At 32.3% G+C, this 19,567-nt stretch overlaps 2 protein-coding genes across 3 annotated transcripts; both read right to left on the bottom strand.

The window, feature by feature from the left end:
* Nucleotides 1-1,187: 1,187 nt before the first annotated feature.
* Nucleotides 1,188-8,935, bottom strand: LOC139518816 (ninjurin-2-like). 2 transcript variants are annotated; one of them, XM_071310404.1, is made up of 5 exons: nt 8,831-8,924; nt 7,807-7,842; nt 4,376-4,420; nt 3,935-3,985; nt 1,188-2,553 (listed from the first exon to the last, which is right to left on the bottom strand). In XM_071310404.1, exons 2-5 carry the CDS (start codon nt 7,807-7,809, stop codon nt 2,056-2,058), a joined length of 597 nt encoding a protein of 198 aa, XP_071166505.1. In that variant the 5' UTR covers nt 7,810-7,842; nt 8,831-8,924; the 3' UTR covers nt 1,188-2,055. The 2 variants fall into 2 exon arrangements, with proteins under 2 accessions (XP_071166505.1, XP_071166506.1); XM_071310405.1 differs by lacking the exon at nt 4,376-4,420 and having other exon boundaries at nt 8,831-8,935.
* Nucleotides 8,936-10,937: 2,002 nt separating this feature from the next.
* Nucleotides 10,938-17,366, bottom strand: LOC139518814 (ninjurin-2-like). Its single transcript, XM_071310401.1, has 4 exons — nt 17,198-17,366; nt 16,030-16,074; nt 14,523-14,573; nt 10,938-13,505 (listed from the first exon to the last, which is right to left on the bottom strand). Exons 1-4 carry the CDS (start codon nt 17,228-17,230, stop codon nt 13,008-13,010), a joined length of 627 nt encoding a protein of 208 aa, XP_071166502.1. The 5' UTR covers nt 17,231-17,366; the 3' UTR covers nt 10,938-13,007.
* Between the last annotated feature and the right edge of the window lie 2,201 nt (nt 17,367-19,567).

Genomic DNA, 19,567 nt, shown 5'->3' with positions numbered 1-19,567 from the left:
TATAGGGTCTTTGCATCGGAACTAAACACATTTATTTAAAAAACAGTTGTTGACATTACACGGGTTATGTTCTTCTCATACATTTTATGATAGTATGATACTAAACCCCTAAAAGAAGGATTGTCCCTGATATTTATATGATGGTGACATAATCTTTCAATCAGTTTAATTGAAGTCTGGAGCTGACATGTCAGTTAACTGCTAGTAGTCTGTTGTTATTCATGTATTATTGTCATTTTATTTATATTTTTTGTTACATCTTCTGTCATCGGACTCTGACTTCTCTTGAGCTAAATTTAATGTGCGTATTGTTATGCGTTTACTTTTCTACCTTGGCTAGAGGTATAGGGGGAGGGTTGAGAGATCTCATAAACATGTTTAACCCCGCTGCAATTTTGCGCCTGTCAAAAGTCAGACGCCTCTGGCCTTTATTAGTCTTGTATGATTTTTAATTTTAGTTTCTTGTGTATAATTCGGAGTTTAGTATGGAGTTTAGTATGACGTCCATTAATTCAGTGTGCCAGTATGAATATATTTTTAAGGGGTCAGCTGAAGGACGCATACGGGTGCGAGAGTTTCTCGCTACATTGAAGACCAATTTGTGGACTTCGGCTGTTGTCTGCTCAATGTTCGGGTTATTGTCTCTTTGACACATTCCCCATTTCCATTCTCAATTTTATTTAGCATCTGCAAATAAACTCAGCACAGATACCAGGATTGAAGTTTTGTATTTACCACCAGACGCGCGTTCGGTCTACAAACGTAACTTCTGTCTCTTAGATTTATATTATATTTATTCTTTTTTTTGAAACTTTGAAGTACTGAAAATATATATGACTTCAACAGCAAATCATATATTGAACTACAAAGCATTTAATTTAAGCTAATATCTCTCGTCTTTTTTATGCAGCGCTGTGGAGTATTTAATGGGAAAGAGATATAATAAATCAGTAGAGCGAATTTGGGTGCCGAGAAACATGTATTTTGTGCTAAATTAAAATTTTCAGATTTTATGCACTATTCATTAAATGAACCAATATAGCTTATGATTTTTTTTCGCAGGGAAAAGGGGACGATGAGCCGTTGAGTTTTTCATAATAGTACGCGCGTACCACTCGTTTTTATCTATGTCACATAGTTTTAAGAAATTGGGGTCATTGCTTATAAGTTTTTATAAACAGCAAGCAGACGATTATATATATTCTTTTTGAGCTATAAGATATAATAGAACATCATTCGGTGTCGTCAAAGTTGGAAGTTACCAACTTATAAAAATATATGAAAATTAGCGACTCTGAAACTAGTAAAGATTAAGGACTGAAGAAATAAAAATAAACAACGACATAACTAACCCTAGCAAGCACAAAACAGATAAGCTCAATATTCACGATGAGAGGTGCATCGGTACATTAAATGATTCCCCTTTCTGTGCACCTCTGCAAATCAAAATTAAATCTGAGAACACTAAACTCCACAAAAATAAGCGTTTTAGTACGTAGTCTATAAGACGATAATCAAAAACAAATTAGAAAAGTAGGAGGAGAATTGCAGAAGAAAATAACACTTTATACATTTTGTACGCCCTTGACGCTTTTTAGGATTTGCATTGTTCGTGAACTCCAAATTAAAAAAATAATAATAAAACTGAGGAAGCTTTATAAACAAAATGTACCTTAAAAGAAGAGCCAGATTCATCTTAAGTCAACTTTAAATGAGGGTGCTGGAACCTTAGTTTCTTATTAATTTCTGAATTTGAAAAAAGTACTTTAGCAAAGTATGTACTACATAATGTCAGTACTTATTATCTGTCCACAGAGTTAATGGTTTCCCTGGGTACACATATTTCACTAGAAGCGATAAAGAGCCTGTTCTAGAGTTAAACATAACTACGGAAAAGAAAAATACACAAAACCGGAGGCGATGATAAAAGATTTCAGAAATACAACATTCAGATTGAGAGAAAAAACACATGTTCTTTTCTCTGTAAACAACTATTTTGGAATTGTATTTTCTGTGGACTACCATTAACCTCCTTTTCTTTTGTTATATTGTGAATTACGTTTTAACACTGCTGTAAAACGCTGTAATAAAAATATTAATAACTGTTACTCCAAATACACACAAAGTTGCAATTATGTCAATTTTGTAAATTTGCCAACATCGACAGGACGGTGTTACTGCAAAACAGTTTGTACATACTGCAGTTTTTACACTTTCAGTAGCTGGTGTTTGTTTCGGGGTTGATTGCTGCGTTTGATTTCCTTCTTTCTTGTTTATCCCCTCACTGTTCTGCTGTTGTTTGTTCTTAGTTTGTTTCTCTATAATGAGCAAAACGTAGAGTAACATGGCACTAATCAGGTGCAGTGATATCGAGAAACTAAGCAGACAAACAAGGGCCGTATAGTATGTATTATCCTTTGAGTCTAAGATTGATTTCAGCTGAGATACATTTGCCATCAGTAAAGCAACATCGTATAATCCTTTTGTAACTTCACGTCGAGATTGGAATTTGTTTGTAGGACCAGACTTAGAACTACTGTCAGTATCATCATCCTGAAATCAAAGGACACATAATTATTACTTTTTGCTGTACTACTTTGTCTTTATAGTGTATACATGCCATTTTGTTTATATCTGTTGAAAAGTTATTTGTTTTTATTGTGAATAAGATTCTTACACAATGTTGACTGCTGTACTCCAAATTTTTGAGAATTTAACTAAATAAAACTAAGAAAGGAAATGAGGAATGTGTCAAAGCGACAACAACCCGACCATAGAGAAGGCAACAGCCGAAGGCCACCAATGGGTCTTTAATGTAGCGAGAAACTCCCACACCCGTAGGCGTCCTTCAGCTGGCTCCTTAAAAAATATGTATACTAGTACAGTGATAATGGACGTCATACTAAACTCCGAATTATACACAAGAAACTAAAAGTAAAAATCATACAAGACTAACAAAGGCCAGAGGCTCCTAACTTAGAACAAATGCAAAATTGCGGCGTAGTTAAACATGTTTATGAGATCTCAACCCTCCCCTATACCTCTATCCAATGTAGAAAAGTAAACGTATTGTTATACGCACATTAAAATTCAGTTCAAGAGAAGTCCGAGTACGATGTCAGAAGATGTAAAAAAAAAAGGATTTAGTATCATACTATCATAAAATATATGAGAAGAACATAACCCGTGTCATGTCAACAACTGTTTTTTTTTTAAATAAATGTGTTTAGTTCCGATGCAAAGACCCTATAAGTGAATCAATATTAAAGCCAAAATATGCAATCCTTAATGACCTGACAACAGTATTGTAACTAAATATCTTCTTAATAAGTCTGTTTAAAGGTTTTGTAAGCTTTTGAGTTAAATACTGACATTTTTATGCTTTGTAAAGAATATTACCATAAAAGATTGGATGTGAAATACCTGAACCTATAAGATGTCTGCATGTTAAGTTATGTTTACGAATTACTTCCTTATACCGATGATAAAATTTAGTAAATGTTTGGACTAGTTTATTTGTTTTGATCACACATTTTTTGGCAATATAATGGAATTTTATGCAACTGTCTTACAAGGTTACGCTAGCTATAAAACCAGGTATTATCAACCATTTTCTACATATAGAAATGTCTTCACTATGACAGAGTAGTGCAGTTGATGTTCGATATCCAAATTATTCTTTAGCACTGATATGACTAATTTTGTTGCACTTTTAATATTTGGAAAGACTGTTTTTGAATTGTAAAAAATAATTCATGATATAAAAATAAAAGGAGACTTCATGTTTACCATCTATGTTATTGGAACAGACGGTTCAGGTGACTAGGCCCCTCAAGCACAGCAATATAATGAAGAAGAAAAACCCGCAAATGCAAGGCAAGACGCACTTTAATGTATTTAATGATTACTTACAACCTAGAAGATCGGTACTTACACTGAGAGTATTTCTGCCTTCCACGACATCTTCGCCGTCTGGTGGTGAGTCCTAAAATTCAATTACGAAATATATTACTAATATAAGACTGAGGGGCACATTGTTGGTTTACTGATTTACGTTCTGTTTAAAGATATACTTGTATCCCCCTCCCTTACCTGGGGATTTTTGTCAGGTATGTAAGAAACAAACTTGTGGACAGACAAATAAAATCAGCGTTTAAGAAAATTAAAACACAAAGCAACTGCCAGTTCCTGTATATCTTGTACTGAAAAGATAATTAATTAGTTTGAGATTTTCATCTATTTTATTTGAAAACTATCGTGTTCTGTTAAGTTTAAGGGTAACATATTTCATGAATTCTAAAAATTAAAGGGTTACGGGAAATACAAATTTTTTATAGGATGAGTAATGATTACAAGTATTTCAGATAACACTCACTATGTCTATTTCTGTGTCATTATGTGAAGAGCTGTTATCATTTGACTAGAAGATACAAATGAAAATTTTGTTAGATAATGTTTATGCCCGCGTCACACTGTCCCGATTTTTACGCCGATGGCAACACGATTATAGAAATTTTCAAAATCGGGACTGATCGTATCCAGATCGGGCTATTCGTAGTGCCATCTTTAACCATCGTAGAACCATCGGCCACTTTTTCTAGCCTTCGGGGACAACTTCGGGAAGGGTTCTAAATTTTTTAACATGTTAAAAAATCACCGAAGGTGCGTCCGATGTTTAGAGTTCGTATTGAGTTCGTATCACCATCCTCACCATCGCAATGTCACCGGGAATGCATCTTTAAACAACGTATTGCATTCGTGTTTCCATCGTTTCCATCGGGCAGTTTTGACATTACGATGTCTACACGAATGAATCACGAAACTAACCGAAGGTCTTACGATGGCAACACGACTTCGTGAAGACCTCGTAATCCCGTCATGATGCCATCGAATAAAAGTACGAAGGTGACAAGATGGAACTACGACGGCAATAAATCCAGCTAAATGTAAGTTAATTTTCGCGCTTAAATACATTTAAAGTGCCATGCGCGATATGCACTGGTCAGTCTAATACGACAGTTAAGAAAGACGTTCACAAAACATGGACCTCATATCATATGATTCTATGAGAACAAGAAAGGCGACAGCGTTGTTTCTATTAATTCAAATGGAACAAGAAGAGCAGGTATTACAGGCTCAGGATTTACTTTTACAAATAAAATATTATTTTTTGTCAATTTTTCATATCAAATAACATAATAAAAATCATAAACGCGCCTCGTATACCAACACTGCAGTTACACGTATATAGGGAAACCAACTTTTCTTCATTATTCTGATTTTTTATGTATCGTCTGAGTTGTTGTTACACGAATTTTTACTCCATAAACATTTTGTTTTCTATATGTCATATTTTGGCACATTTTTTGCTTTCCCCACATCCTTCCTTTAGTCTATATTATTATGATATTCTCCTGGAAAGAGCTCTTTTTGGATAAAAGGGATCAACGAATCCATTACCTTACCTTTAAGATAGATCAGTAAACATGGGCATAATTATGAGTGATTATTCAGACTAATGCACACATTTTACAGTTCAAACAATGCAATGCCGAGCGTGGCATCCCCTCGTATGTAACATATTGGGGACAAATATGGACACTACATAATGATACATGATACATAAACTATTTTTTTTAGAAATCAACCAAATTATTCAGTAACTGGAAATACCCACGGTCTTCCGTCTTATGATTAAATCAAAAATTAAATGTACAATATAATGTATATTCAATATTGATCAAACAATTTAAAACGCATGATGCCTTCGGTATATAATTTAAATGCATCGTAAGCTGTACACGACGTCTTTTAGACATCGTATGGCCATCGCGCCATCATCGTTATCCATCGTGTAGCCTTCGTGATCCATCTTGTAGGCTTCGGCTGAGATATGAAGCTTAAATATCGTCTTCGGTTAACCTTCGTATGTCCATCTTTTGCTATCGTATATGCTTTCGACACCTTCGTATAGACTTCGTTATTCATCGTACTTGCTTCGGTCACTTTTGGGTATTTTAACGAGATCGGGACCAACTTCGTACGAACTTACAATTTTCGCATTCGGGTGTCCATCGTATATAAAAGTCGGGACAGTGTGACGCGGGCAATACGAAAAACAAATGCCGAACTCCAAGATAAATTTAAAAAAGGGAATTAATATAAAAAAAACAAGTCAAAACTATATCTATCTTCCAACTGAAAGAGTGAAAAACTACTGTCATGTTCCCGTCTTGGAACATGCATTTTCCAAAGTATATGTTAGGTTAAACTTGGTTTTATAGATAGTTAGTAAAAGTTCTCACTTGTATCACAGTCCCATACAATTACATTACATCGACAACAACGTGTGAACAAAACAAACAGACATAATAGGTAACAATAACATAAATTTTTATTAAGCATATATAACAATTGTTTATAGTTACGTTATATTGACCAGATCGGACGCTCATCTCAAACAGACAAAAGAGATTAATTTTGCATTAATTATGATATTAGCCATACACGAATGAAGTAATTAATGTTTTAGTTAAAAATTAAACACATATCAAATGTGTATGAAAAAGAAGATGTGGTGTGATTGCCATTGAGACAACTTATCACAAGAAACCAAATGAAACATAAATAAACAATTAAAGTCCCCGTGCGACCTTTAACAATGCGAAAACCTCATACCGCAAAGTCACCAATACAAGGCCCCGAAATGAAAAACGTAAAGCAATTCAAACGAGAAAAACTAACGGCCTAATTTAAGTACCAAAAAAAGTTAATAAAACATGTAACAAACGGCAACCACTGAATTGCAGGGTTTAATATGTTTGCATGATCCCAACCCACCACCTAAACAGGGACAGTCGTATAACAGTACAACATACAAATCGAACTATAAAAATCATTTGAAAAAAATGTAACTGATCAAATGGATACAAATGGAAAAACGTCTAACAAAAACATAGAGTGGACGTGGCCGGGTATTTATACATCCCAAAAACAAAACCATAGAGTGGACGTTGCCGGGTATTTGTATATCCCAACAACAAAAAGATACCAAGCAAAGATCTGCGAGTGCTTGTTCAAAACCAAAAACAACAAACAAAACAATCATTTAATTAAGACTACATTATCAAATCAAACATCAATGATCATGTCTTATTACAATACTTGTACACATCACTGTTAAAGACATCAATGGGTGAATATTATCAGAAACAGGAGTAAAGTTTTGTATTCTAATGCAATTTTTATGTAACATTTTTTTTTATTGGCTACAAGTTACCATCAAATCCACAGTTGATCAGGTGTAACTAAGGAAGGACCCGCCATTTTGAATTGATGGAATCAACACATGTTCGATTACTACAAACAAATTATTTAGACTCTAGGAAATCGTGTCTGGTTTCCGCTGTTATTTTTGCTAAATAGGTGAAATTTGGGCACTCAGTGTAATTTATACATCGGTTGAATGAGTCTAGTCAATAAAAAGTAAAATCACCAAAATACTGAACTCCGAAGAAAATTCAATCGGAAAGTCCCTAACCACATGGCAAAATCAAATGACAAAACACATCAAAGGAATTGACAACAACTGTCATATTCCTGACTTGGTATAGGCATTTTCAAATGTAGAAAATGGTGTATTTAACCTGATTTTATAGCGCTAAATCTCTCATTTTTACGACAGTCTCATCAAATTCCGTTATATTTACAACGATGGGTGAACAACACAGATATAATAAACAAAATAGTCAAAATATGGGTACAGGAAAATTTATAGGTCACATAGGAAGAAAAGACAAAACTTACCATTTCAACTTTTATAGAACTGTTATCAAGTGACGACTGAAAAATAAAAAAGGATCTTCTATTGTTGATATATTAAAAGGAAAAAGTAAATAAACAACTAATTGTAAAAAAATTATATACTTTTGATGCTCTCGCTTTGTTTCCCTACTAAAAATTCTAACAGAGATATAAACAAGATTCGGACAATTTCAGAATATTGATTGTTTTTTTTTCAAGTTTTATAACTAACAAGAGATAACATAACTCCTTACATAAACCTTAAGCAAAGAGTACAATAAAACATTGTTGCTACTCAATGGTTACATCGTCCTTCAAGGTTTACATATATATATATATATATTTCCCTCTTAACCCGATGCTTGCAACCATATATAATGTAAATATAAAAAAGAAGATGTGGTATGAATGCCAATGAGACTACTGTCCATAAGAGACCAAACTGACACAGACATTAACAACTACAGGTCACCGTGCGGCCTTCAATAATGAGCAAAGTCAATACCGCATAGTCAGCTAGCATGTTATCATTTTCAAATCATATAAGCAAGTTTATATCGGAATGTATTTGTCATTTCAGTTTTATATTTAACATTGCCATACAAGCGCGAGGTTTGGCTAGCCACAAATCTAAGTTCAACCCACCATTTGTTTCTTAAAATGTCCCGTACCAAGTCAGAAAAATGTGAGTTGTTATCTTATAGGTCGTTTCTGTGTGTGTTGCCTTGTCTTCAGTGTTTCTGTTGTTTCGTTGTTTTCCTCTAATAGTTGATGTGTCTCCCTCGGTTTGTAAACCGGATCTGTTTTCTCTCAATGAATTTATGATTTTCAAACCGTCGTATACTACTGTTACCCTTATTTATACCCTTTGCCTAGTTGACACTAACCGTTAAGGGACCAAAGTTTGTTATAGTCCTAGAAAACTGTGGTAATCTTGCGATTAAACAAATATATCGATAAAATTACTGCTTCTGCCTAACGTCTGATGAAGCCCATATTAACTATTGATAATCAACATATTTCTTACCAAAGGAACACTTTCAGTTTTAGAAGAAGCCACTCCTTGCAATTAAATGTATAAAGTGAGGAACATGTGAGAGCTCACTCGCTTAAATACACTCTAATAATTTCCTATTGTAATATTTTTTCAAGTTTTCTATTTTAAAATTAAAATTCTACTTGACCAAATATGTTCACTAATTTCCTTAGTACTTGGGAAAATTTAATGCTTTTAGAGTTCGTGAGATAATAATTTGTTTTATCGAAACTCAAATAAGTGATTCAGAATTCTTTATATAAATTGTGTTGCATTTATTTCAGTTTCTTAGAACAGACTTAAAAGCAATGATTTCTTACCTTTTAACGTATCTTACTGCTTTGACTTACGCATTTCTTCAAAAATTATAATTGTTAGTCCAATAGATGCATTAATAATATTTGTCACTATAAGCCACACGATTTTGTATTTTCCTTCAATGTTTGTAAATAGTACGAGAGTATCTTTGAATTATGTACCTTTCATAAATATTGATTCACAAATTGGTGATGCTACGATCTACTGATATTTATTTCTCTAGAACATTTCGTTTGCAATAGGTCCTGATACTAGTTGATGTTTTCCTTCGGTTTTAATTTGTAACCCAGATTTGTTTTCTCTCAATCGATTTATGACTTTTGAACAGTGGTATACTACTGTTGCCTTAATTATGAATTTATCAAATTTACCTTAATATGAATGCTTTGAAAATTTGAAATATATATTTGCTGTTTCAATTAGAGAGGTTTTTTTTAAATACTGGTAACTTTATACAGAACATGATCGCTCCAGTCTGTGCCCAATCCTTTTAAAAAAAACAGTAGGTTGAGATAAAAAAAAGTTCGCAGCAGAAATCGTATATTCTGTTAAATACGAGGGTTTTAAAATATAAATTATGATTCAAATTCTGTTTACATAAGATACAGAAAATATCATCGTGAGAATTTTTGTTTTCTCTGTACAAATGGTAGACGGTTGTTCATTTATTCATGTCTAAGTGTAATTAGTATAAACTGGTGATAGCCATAGATGTATTTCCACCGAGAACCCATTTATTGCAGAAAGGATGATACATATTAGTGATTAACACCATAGTTAAGGTCTTTCCTCTCTGCGAGGAAAGACCTTATTGTTTTTTTTATATTAGTTCCTAGTCGTCCAATGGTTTCCTCCATATGTTTAGCGAGTCGATATTTTTTTGTTCTGTTTTATATTCCTTTATCATTTGAACGAACATAAAACGAATCAAGACGATTAAACTGCTAACAAACAATACCATAGCCTTATATTTTACATCTGATTTATAACCACACAATCTCTTTATTTAAAGACAAATAGAAAAAAAATCTTTCAAAATTCTTTAATTTCAATTTCCTATATGTTTCGAAATGTGCTTACTTTTTATTTATCCCATTGAACTTCATGTTTATGTTGCTACCGAAAGTAGAAGGTGTGTTTTATATTGGGCTCTCTTATCTTGATATATACACACATGAACGACTTCAAAATAAGATATATGATAAAGTTTATATGATACGCTAGTGCAGTTTCACACTATAGGAAACTTTTTAACAGGGCTGTGATCTTTACACAAAATTGAGTTCTGAGGAAGAACTACCGAAATTGGCACTACATACGTTTTATGGTCACCATCACGAATCAGTTGACAGAGAAAAATGTGTCAACTTGCGAATGTCCTTGTGACAAGTGATTTTAGATCCTTAGATTCCATCATAGATTTCTTCGCTCTTAGAAAATGCATGTATCAAGTCAGGGATATGACAGTTGTTTGATGTGTTTGAGCATTTGATTTTGGCATTTGATTAGGGACTTTCCTTTTTAAATTTTCCCCGGAGTTCAGTATTTTTGAGATTCAACTTTTTATCGTACTGATTGTGTCCTATACCATATATGGCTTATTCTATCTGAGCGCCGTCCCTTAGAGACCATGCAGGTTACGTTGATTTGTTCTTGCTAAACGATTTACGAGATTTTAACATCTGTAAAATACTGTCTCCTATAGATTCATATCATATTAAGTCGTATTCTGTGACTTTGAAGTGCTAAATAAATATTTATACTACAACAGCAAATCATATTGTGAACGACAAAATATTTTATTAAAGCTTATATAAAACATAAGTAGAACGAATTTGGATTCTGCGAAAAATGTATTTTTGCTGATAAAAAAATCTACATTTTGGGATTTCTAGCCCAATTTTTCGCAATGATCCAATATAGCTTATGCTATCATCTGATGTCTGTTGTTTGTTGTCATCGTAAAATAAAAAAAAAAGATTTTGACCACAGGACCAATTTCAACCAAACAATATTACAAAGAAAGAGACAGTTCGACGCCTCATTAAAACAACAGTAACGTAAAATTTTACCACCTTTACAATTCCAATTATATAAATCAGATCTTTTATCTTGCTCAGTTAGATTGTTTGTCGCCATGTGTTAGGGCCATGAATCTTTCAAAAGTAATGATGGACTTCCGTTTTTAGAATGATAAATTTTCTATGAGGCACATCAAAACAAACTGGATTTCAACTATTGTCACATTAACAAATTATGTCGGTATGGGTTACTCGTCCAAAGAACCTACAAGTAGGAGGATTCGCTATTTAAATTAATACTTTTTAATCTAAACATCACTTGATATGATATCTCTTAGAATCTTACACGCTGCGACTTATACATCTGTAGGACAAAACTTAAACAACTTAATTTTATTGAATTGTATTGTTTCAAATTTTGAACAATTGCCACTACATTGCTTATATCTTGAAAAAACATTAACGACCAACACAAAATATCAATTGGTTATATCTACACAGCAATAAAGACGATTATATCGTTAACAAATATCCACCCATATATATTGTACAGTTACACTTCTTGATAGACTGAGATAAACATCGGCTTTTAATGGCGATGGTGTTGTTCAGTTTTTGGTTTCCAAGGTAGTGGTATGTTGAAATGTAAATATGTGGTATGAATGCAAATGAGACAACTCCCCACAAGAGACCACAATGAGACAAAAATTAATAACTAAAGGTCACCGTACGGCCTTCAACAATAAGCTAAGCCCATACCGCATAGTCAGCTATAAATCTGTTCTTCGTTTGTCTTTCTTGTCACATATTTGTAAGTAACTCTTCAAACTACTTTAATACTTCTTAAAACTTCAATTTCATACAGTTTTAGGAAATTAAAGGCATTGCGTATAATATTTAGAAAACAGCAAGCGAACGATTTTGTTTATTCTTTTGGAGATATAAAATATACTAGAACAGCATTCAGTGTCGTCAAAGTTGGAAGTTACCAACTTATACCAACTTATTGAAAAATAATTAAAGCCAGAGTTGCATAAGGACGTAAACACAAAAAGCTTTATAACCAAAATGTACCTTAAATGTTATATAGTAGTTATCAAAGGTACCAGGATTATTTTTTAATACGCCAGACGCGCGTTTTGTCTACATTAGACTCATCAGTGACGCTCAGATCAAAACAGTTAAAAGCCAAACCATTACAAAGTTGAAGACGTTGAGGACACAAAATTCCAAAAAGTTGTGCCAAATACGGCTAAGGTAATCTACTCCTGGGGGTATATAGATAAACGTTTGGTTTTGCAGTTTGAATGGTTTTACACTAGTAATTTTTTGGGACCCTTTATAGCTTGCTGTTCTGTGTGAGCCAATTCTCCGTGTTGCAGACCGTACTTTGTTCTAAAATGGTGTACTTTTATCAATTGTATGGAGAGTGGTCTCATTTGCACTCATACCATATCTTCTTATATTTACCTAAAGAATATCAAGATTCAAGTCAGTCAACTTTGACTGATGAAGTTGGAACATAAGTTATTTATTAATTTCCGAATATTTCAAAGTGGTATTTTAGAAAATATTTTATAAATAATGTCAGTACCATATAGCTATCTACAGATTTAATGCTTTCCCTGGTGTCCTCACATTCCACTAGCAGCGATACAGGGCCTATTTAAGTGTAAAAAAACAACTCAAAAGAACAATATTGAAAACAAGAAGCGATGATAAAAGATTTAAAAAAAAAGACACCTGTTCTTTCCGCGGTAAACAACTACTTTGGAATTAAATTTTCTCTGACCCTCCATCAAACTACTTTACTGTTGTACTATTGTGAATTACGTTTTCATACTGCTGCAAAACGCTGTAATAAAAATATTGAGAACTGTCACTCCAAATACACAAAATGTTGCGATTATGTCAATTTTGTAAATTTGCCAACATCGACAGCACGGTGTTACTGCAAAACAGTTTGTACATACTGCAGTTTTTCCACTTTCAGTAGTTGACGTTTGTCTGGTAGGTGATTGCTGTGTTGGATTGCCTTCTTTCTTGTTTATCCCCTCACTGTCATGCTGTTGTTTGTTCTTAGTTTGTTTCTCTATTATGAGTAAAACATAGAGTAAAATGGCACTGATCAGGTGCAGTGATATCGATAAACTAAGCAGACAAACAAGGGCCGTATAGTATCTACTATCCTTTGAGTCTAAGACTGATTTCAGCTGAGATACATTTGCCATCAGTAAAGCAACATCGTATAACCCTTTTGTAACTTCACGTCGAGATTGGAATTTGTTTGTAACACCAGGATTAGAACCACTGTCAGTATCGTCTGCCTGAAATCAAAGGGCACATGGTTACTACTATAGAAAAGTTTCAATTTAATGAGATTTAGACAAAAACTTTAGTCGAAACATCCTATTTTTAATAGATATCAGGAGATCTGGTACGAGTGCCAATGAGACAACTCTATATCCAAGTCACAATTTATAAAAGTAAACCATTATAGGTCAAAGTACGGACTTCGACACAGAGCCTTGGAATCTTTTTGACATCAATTGTGTTGATGATAACTGTTGATTCGCATCACTATTTTGAACTCACAATTTATATATTTTTTATTCTTCTAAAAATGACATATAATTTTAATGTACTTGCATTTTAACCATTTTGTTATCTACTTGTTTCATTTGTACTTAGTTTGATAAAACATTGAATACAATGTTAAACAATGAAACGTCTCGTCCTTTTGAAAATTTATCGAAAGAAACAAATACCTTGTTGATAAATATTCCGTATCAACTTCACCAAGAACGCATGATGGTCTTGATGTATATATTCTAGGTATTATTCTAGTGTTTAACAAACAGGGACACTTCACTGGAATGTTGGACTAGTGATGTATATTGTTAACAGCAGAAATTGCAATTTGTTGATAAATAAATAAAAAAATATATATTTTCTAGGTAGTGACATTGGTCATCATCTTATCTATAACAATTCGTTTTTGATGCGTTTTGTTATTTGATTTTGCCATGTGATTATGGACTTTCCGAATTGATTTTCCTCTAAGTTCAGTATTTTTGTGATTTTAGTTTTCATTTAATTGTCGATGTGTGGTATCAACCTTTACTTATCAGTCCAGTTTTAGTAATTACTTTTGTTTAGGCTATATCATTCATAATATAAAAATAAAGGGAGTTGTTATTATAATCATTTACGTTATTCAAACAGATTGTTTGGGTCACAAGGCCCCTCATACAACACATTATAATGAAGAAAAAAGACCAATATTAACGAAATGCATTATAGTAAAGAATTTATACTTACAACCAAAAATAATCGATACTTACACCGAGAGTATTTCGGCCTTCAACGACATCTTCGCCGTCAGGCGGTGAGTCCTGAAATTATCAGTTACAAAATATATTTCTAATATAAGACTTTTGGGACATTTTTTGTTTTGTTTACAGAATGAAAATAATTTAAAAAAAAAAACAACTTGCCATTTACTTTCGCATTCTGTTTAGTTTGACTTTATGACTTTAAAATGTAAAAAAAATGTTATGATACGCTGTGTATGATGCCGAATCATCGGCCAGGACTTATCGACGTATTTTAAAAAGAGTAAGAAGAAATGCTGACCCTTATTGATTTTCCATTACTCTCCCCTTCCCGTTTTGTAATGGGATAGCTATCTTTAACATTTGGTGTATTATTCTGTTGAATTGTTTGTTATACTTTTCAACTGATTTGATTTCGCCATCTAATTGCTGTAATGTCAGCGTCTCCGATGAGTATTGTGAATAGTGCTGAGATTTATCTTGGTGTTGTCTATTTTTCCTTTTGTATATTGAGATCGCTTTTTGTGTACTTAATTTATAACATTCATCTTGGTGTTATCTCCTTTTCGTTGACTTTTTGTATACAATTAGTATCTCTTCCCGCTCTTCTTTGTAATAGTCTGCTATGTTGTGAAATATCACGCTTTTTCCATTATATTTGTAAGGTAACTAAGTTAATTTGATTCACGATATGGAAATTATAGATAAGTAAGCGGGTTCTGCATTGGAGTTAATTTTGCGTTTGAATCTTGTTGTATTCCGTCTTTTCTAGTATTTGTGATATCATATTTTACCAATTATCAAGACAGAAATAAAATGTGAAATGAGTTGGTATTAAGGGGGTTATCCGTCAATTACGATACAAGTTTATATGTGTAATTAAAAGTCTGATTCAAACACGCAATTGCAGTGTCAATCGGGAATATGTTTTGGTCGGTTTACTAAAAAATAAATTTAATTCTACATCTAAATGTGTTGTATATATGGGGGCTATTGGACATTTTCTAATTAATCTATTGGACGAAACGTGTTTGGTGATAGTTTTAAATCGTTGAAAGATATAAGTTAATACTGCAAATACTTTTGAATCGATGAAATGAATATTTTTTAGGAGTTTTGTTTTCTTCAAAACTAGTTGAACGAGTGCGGTCACTTCTGTGTTGACATGAATTATCATTGATATGGTCATAATATAAACTGTTCACAAAACTTTGTGATTGTTTTTAAAATACTAAAGCTTTTCTACCTCAGGAATAGATTACCTAACTGTTTGACAAAACCTTTAGGAATATTTGGTTCTCAATGCTCATCAACTTCGTATTTTACAAAAAAACATTATTCGAGAAACTGACGAGTCTCTTGTAGACGAAACACGCGACAGGCGCAAATACAAAATTTTAAGCCTGTTATCTATGATGAGTTTAATTATTAAATATCCATTTTTTTAATTGGATAAATAATCAGTGGTTACTATTTGATTTTTTTTTAATAAATAAGTATTTCATGAAACACTCACCATGTCAATTTCTGTGTCATTATGTGTCGAGCTGTTATCATTTGACTAGAAGATACAAATGAAAAGGTTGTTTTAAAATGTATACAAAAACAAATGAACAAGCATACCGACTTCCAATATGAATTTAAAAGAAAGAAAGTCTTAATAAACAGACAAAAGTAAATATTATCAACCAACTGTAGGATGAAAACAACCGTCATATTCATGACTTTGGACATACATTTTCGAAGAATATGGTAAGTAAATTTGCTTAACAACTAGCTAAACTTTCAATTTATGTGACAATGGTTAGCAGATTTGTTAAATTGACAAAATCGAACGCACAACCCAAACAGGGTCATAATACGTTTTGTTTATTAAATAGTTATGATCCAGCAGCTAAAAACAACAAAGAGTAACTAATGTGTCAGTCAAAACTTTTACATAAACCAAATATTAGAACGTGTCTCGTCTTATTACAACAAAAATTCACTGTCAAAAAAATGTACCATTGTTATAAAATTCCCAAATGGCAGTAACCTTTGTTTTCGACCGATTCTCAATCCTATCGTTATACTGACTTCTAATTAAACCAATATAACAATATAACTTTTCCAAAATAGCCATTTATTAAAATATAATATAAAATAAAACGGCGTTCCAAAATGTTTTTTTTTTTTCTTATTTCGAATTGTTATGTTTTTCCTTTGATCATGCACACAACAATTTCGCTTTTAGACAGTAAAACGCTTTTCTAAATTTAACAGTTTTGCTGAAATAATGAATATAACATGTCATATGCCTTTATCTCAAGAAAATACATTAATAATTGTGCTTAAACATTCCTTTTTTATCATTAAACCAACCTTTTTGAGAACTTTGTGAGTACATAAGTTATCATTTACACAAAAATACACTGTGGAAATGTTAATTGGAAATTATACTCGCAAACCGTTATTTTAAGGATATTAGTAACTTAAACGGACCATCAGTAAGTATCGATGAAAGAGATAACAATCATAAAATAATGAAACTTAACCACAAGCCGTTAAGTCTTAAGCAATATTACAATTTTAATCAATTATCCTTGAATTTTATAGATTTTGCCTCGAATTTTCATATCAGTACGCTTTATAATGTCCCCGGTATATTCATTAACTAAAATGATTAAAAATTAAAACTTGCCTACCAAAGGAGTAGTTTCATTGCTTGAAGTTGCCATACCGTGCGATTGCAATGGTTAGTTAAACGGAAATAGTAATGGTTTTGTACATTTTTTTCTTATATATGTAATTATATACACTTCCCTCTCAGTCGTATTTTCCAATTAACAATTCATTCAATTGCGTCCTGGCCATAGTAGTTGCGCTTATACCTGAGTACATGGTAAAACAAACTATGTTAAATGATTGCATGACGTTTTTGTTATTGAATCGTTTTCGCTTTCAATGAGAAGAAGATTGTTCTGAATAAACTCAGCAAAGATATACCAGGATTGATATTTTGTTTTTTCGCCAAACGTGCGTTTCGTCTACAATATACTCATTATTGACGATAAAAAAAGAGTTAAAAAAATGACAAAATAAAGTACGAAGTTGAAGAGCATAGATGACGAAAGTGCACAAATTTATAATCTACTATAATTTTAAAAATACTATAATCTTTCTGACTGATTTGAATGCCAAAACGGTAAACTTACTATGATTTGTGTAGATGTATATTCTTCCCTTATACTGTAAAAGCTGACTACGCAGTATGTGTTTGCTTACGTTGAACTTTAGTTACTAACTTACATATCCTTTGGTCCTTGGTAGAGAGTTGCCTCAAAGGCATTCATATCACATATTATAATGTTCATATTTACAAATTGAGCATCATCGTTCAAAAAGTTGAAGAGAGCATCACCGTGACATGAACCTTACATTCGAATAGCTTCTTGAGTGTCTTTTCAATTAATTTACAAGATTTAAACTACTGTCGACTTTATTTACCTTATTTTGCTGGATTTTGTGAAAAAATGTTAATTCTAAGATGTCATTTACTTCCATGTATCTGAAGTTCTTGAGATTTTTACAGCTGTTTTTGTTTACATAATGAGTCCTTCGTGAACTAAATGTGGGTATTTTACTTTAACTGGACAGTAGGCTGTTCTTGTTCATTCTTATCTTGGTTTAAATTCCTTTGCATGTTTGCAAAAAGTAATGTTGACAGGGGATTCAATACTTTTGAGTATAAATTAAATGATCATTTTTCTCAACAATTTTATGAGATTTCACAAGGACAGACATGAGTGTTAAATGACCTTGGATATTTTTCCCGATTTCAATTGATTGTTCTATGCCTGGTCTCTAATTTTGTTAATTTTATATTTGTCTTCATAATCAATGTTTGAGATATGAACATCGATAATCTACTACTAGTATTGTCTAACACACACCAATTACAATAATCTACTTCTAGTATTGTCTAACACACACCAATTACAATAATCTACTTCTAGTATTGTCTAACACACACCAATTACAATAATCTACTACTAGTATTGTCTAACACACACCAATTACAATAATCTACTACTAGTATTGTCTAACACACACCAATTACAAAAATCTACACTAGTATTGTCTAACACACACCAATTACAAAAATCTACACTAGTATTGTCTAACACACCAATTACAATAATCTACTACTAGTATTGTCTAACACACACCAATTACAAAAATCTACTACTAGTATTGTCTAACACACACCAATTACAAAAATCTACACTAGTATTGTCTAACACACACCAATTACAAAAATCTACACTAGTATTGTCTAACACACACCAATTACAAAAATCTACACTAGTATTGTCTAACACACCAATTACAATAATCTACTACTAGTACTGTCTAACACACACCAATTACAAAAATCTACTACTAGTATTGTCTAACACACACCAATTACAAGAGTTAAGATTTCCACGCTTCCATTACCATCTCACTCGAAGACCAGTTTTATATTATTTATAGTAGTCGTCAATGATATAGCATCAAACAACTTATATGTACTCCTTAATTATCGCTCTATTATTTTTTGAAATTTTTTTTTGTAGCGATTTTATTTGTTGAAAATGTAAACAGATACGCGTGCATGATGAAGGTCTTCTCATTTAAATAAAAAAAAATGTATGATATGTACTTTTGTACTAAAACTTCATATTCAATATCTTTTGTCATTTAATGGATATGTTTGTATTTTACCAAAAACTTCCCGCTCTCTTGTTTTCTCAGGTTTTCATTCATATTTGATCTTGATAAACTAAATTTTCCGGAAAATTCTAACAGCTGTCGGAAGTTTGAATTAGGATTGTCGGTTAAGATCATTGTTTTCATAAGTATCGTTCACATTATATACAGAACAAATAGGCACATTGTTAGTTTTTGCTATTACTGTATTATATTTTACCCAACCTTGCATAAAATTTCTAAATTAGAAATGACATTGAAACAAAACTTTAAAACGAAATTTGATATCTGGGATAACTCAAGAATTAAAAAAATGTGTCACT

Source organism: Mytilus edulis, chromosome 4 (genome assembly GCF_963676685.1).
Source record: "Mytilus edulis chromosome 4, xbMytEdul2.2, whole genome shotgun sequence".
NCBI lineage: Eukaryota > Metazoa > Mollusca > Bivalvia > Mytilida > Mytilidae > Mytilus > Mytilus edulis.
This window is presented reverse-complemented; position numbering and strand designations above follow the sequence as displayed.

What these genes read in the sequence shown, in the direction of transcription:
- LOC139518816 (XM_071310404.1), bottom strand. An exon ending in ATGACACAGAAATAGACATA is followed by an intron (nt 3,986 to 4,375) that starts GTGAGTGTTATC and finishes ATTGAATTTTAG; the next exon opens with GACTCACCACCAGACGGCGA. An exon ending in AAGGCAGAAATACTCTCAGT is followed by an intron (nt 2,554 to 3,934) that starts GTAAGTACCGAT and finishes CTTTGATTTCAG; the next exon opens with GATGATGATACTGACAGTAG.
- LOC139518814 (XM_071310401.1), bottom strand. Translation starts at nt 17,230, where the DNA reads ATGGCAACTTCAAGCAATGAAACTACTCCTTTG. An exon ending in GCAATGAAACTACTCCTTTG is followed by an intron (nt 16,075 to 17,197) that starts GTAGGCAAGTTT and finishes TGTATCTTCTAG; the next exon opens with TCAAATGATAACAGCTCGAC. An exon ending in ATGACACAGAAATTGACATG is followed by an intron (nt 14,574 to 16,029) that starts GTGAGTGTTTCA and finishes TGATAATTTCAG; the next exon opens with GACTCACCGCCTGACGGCGA.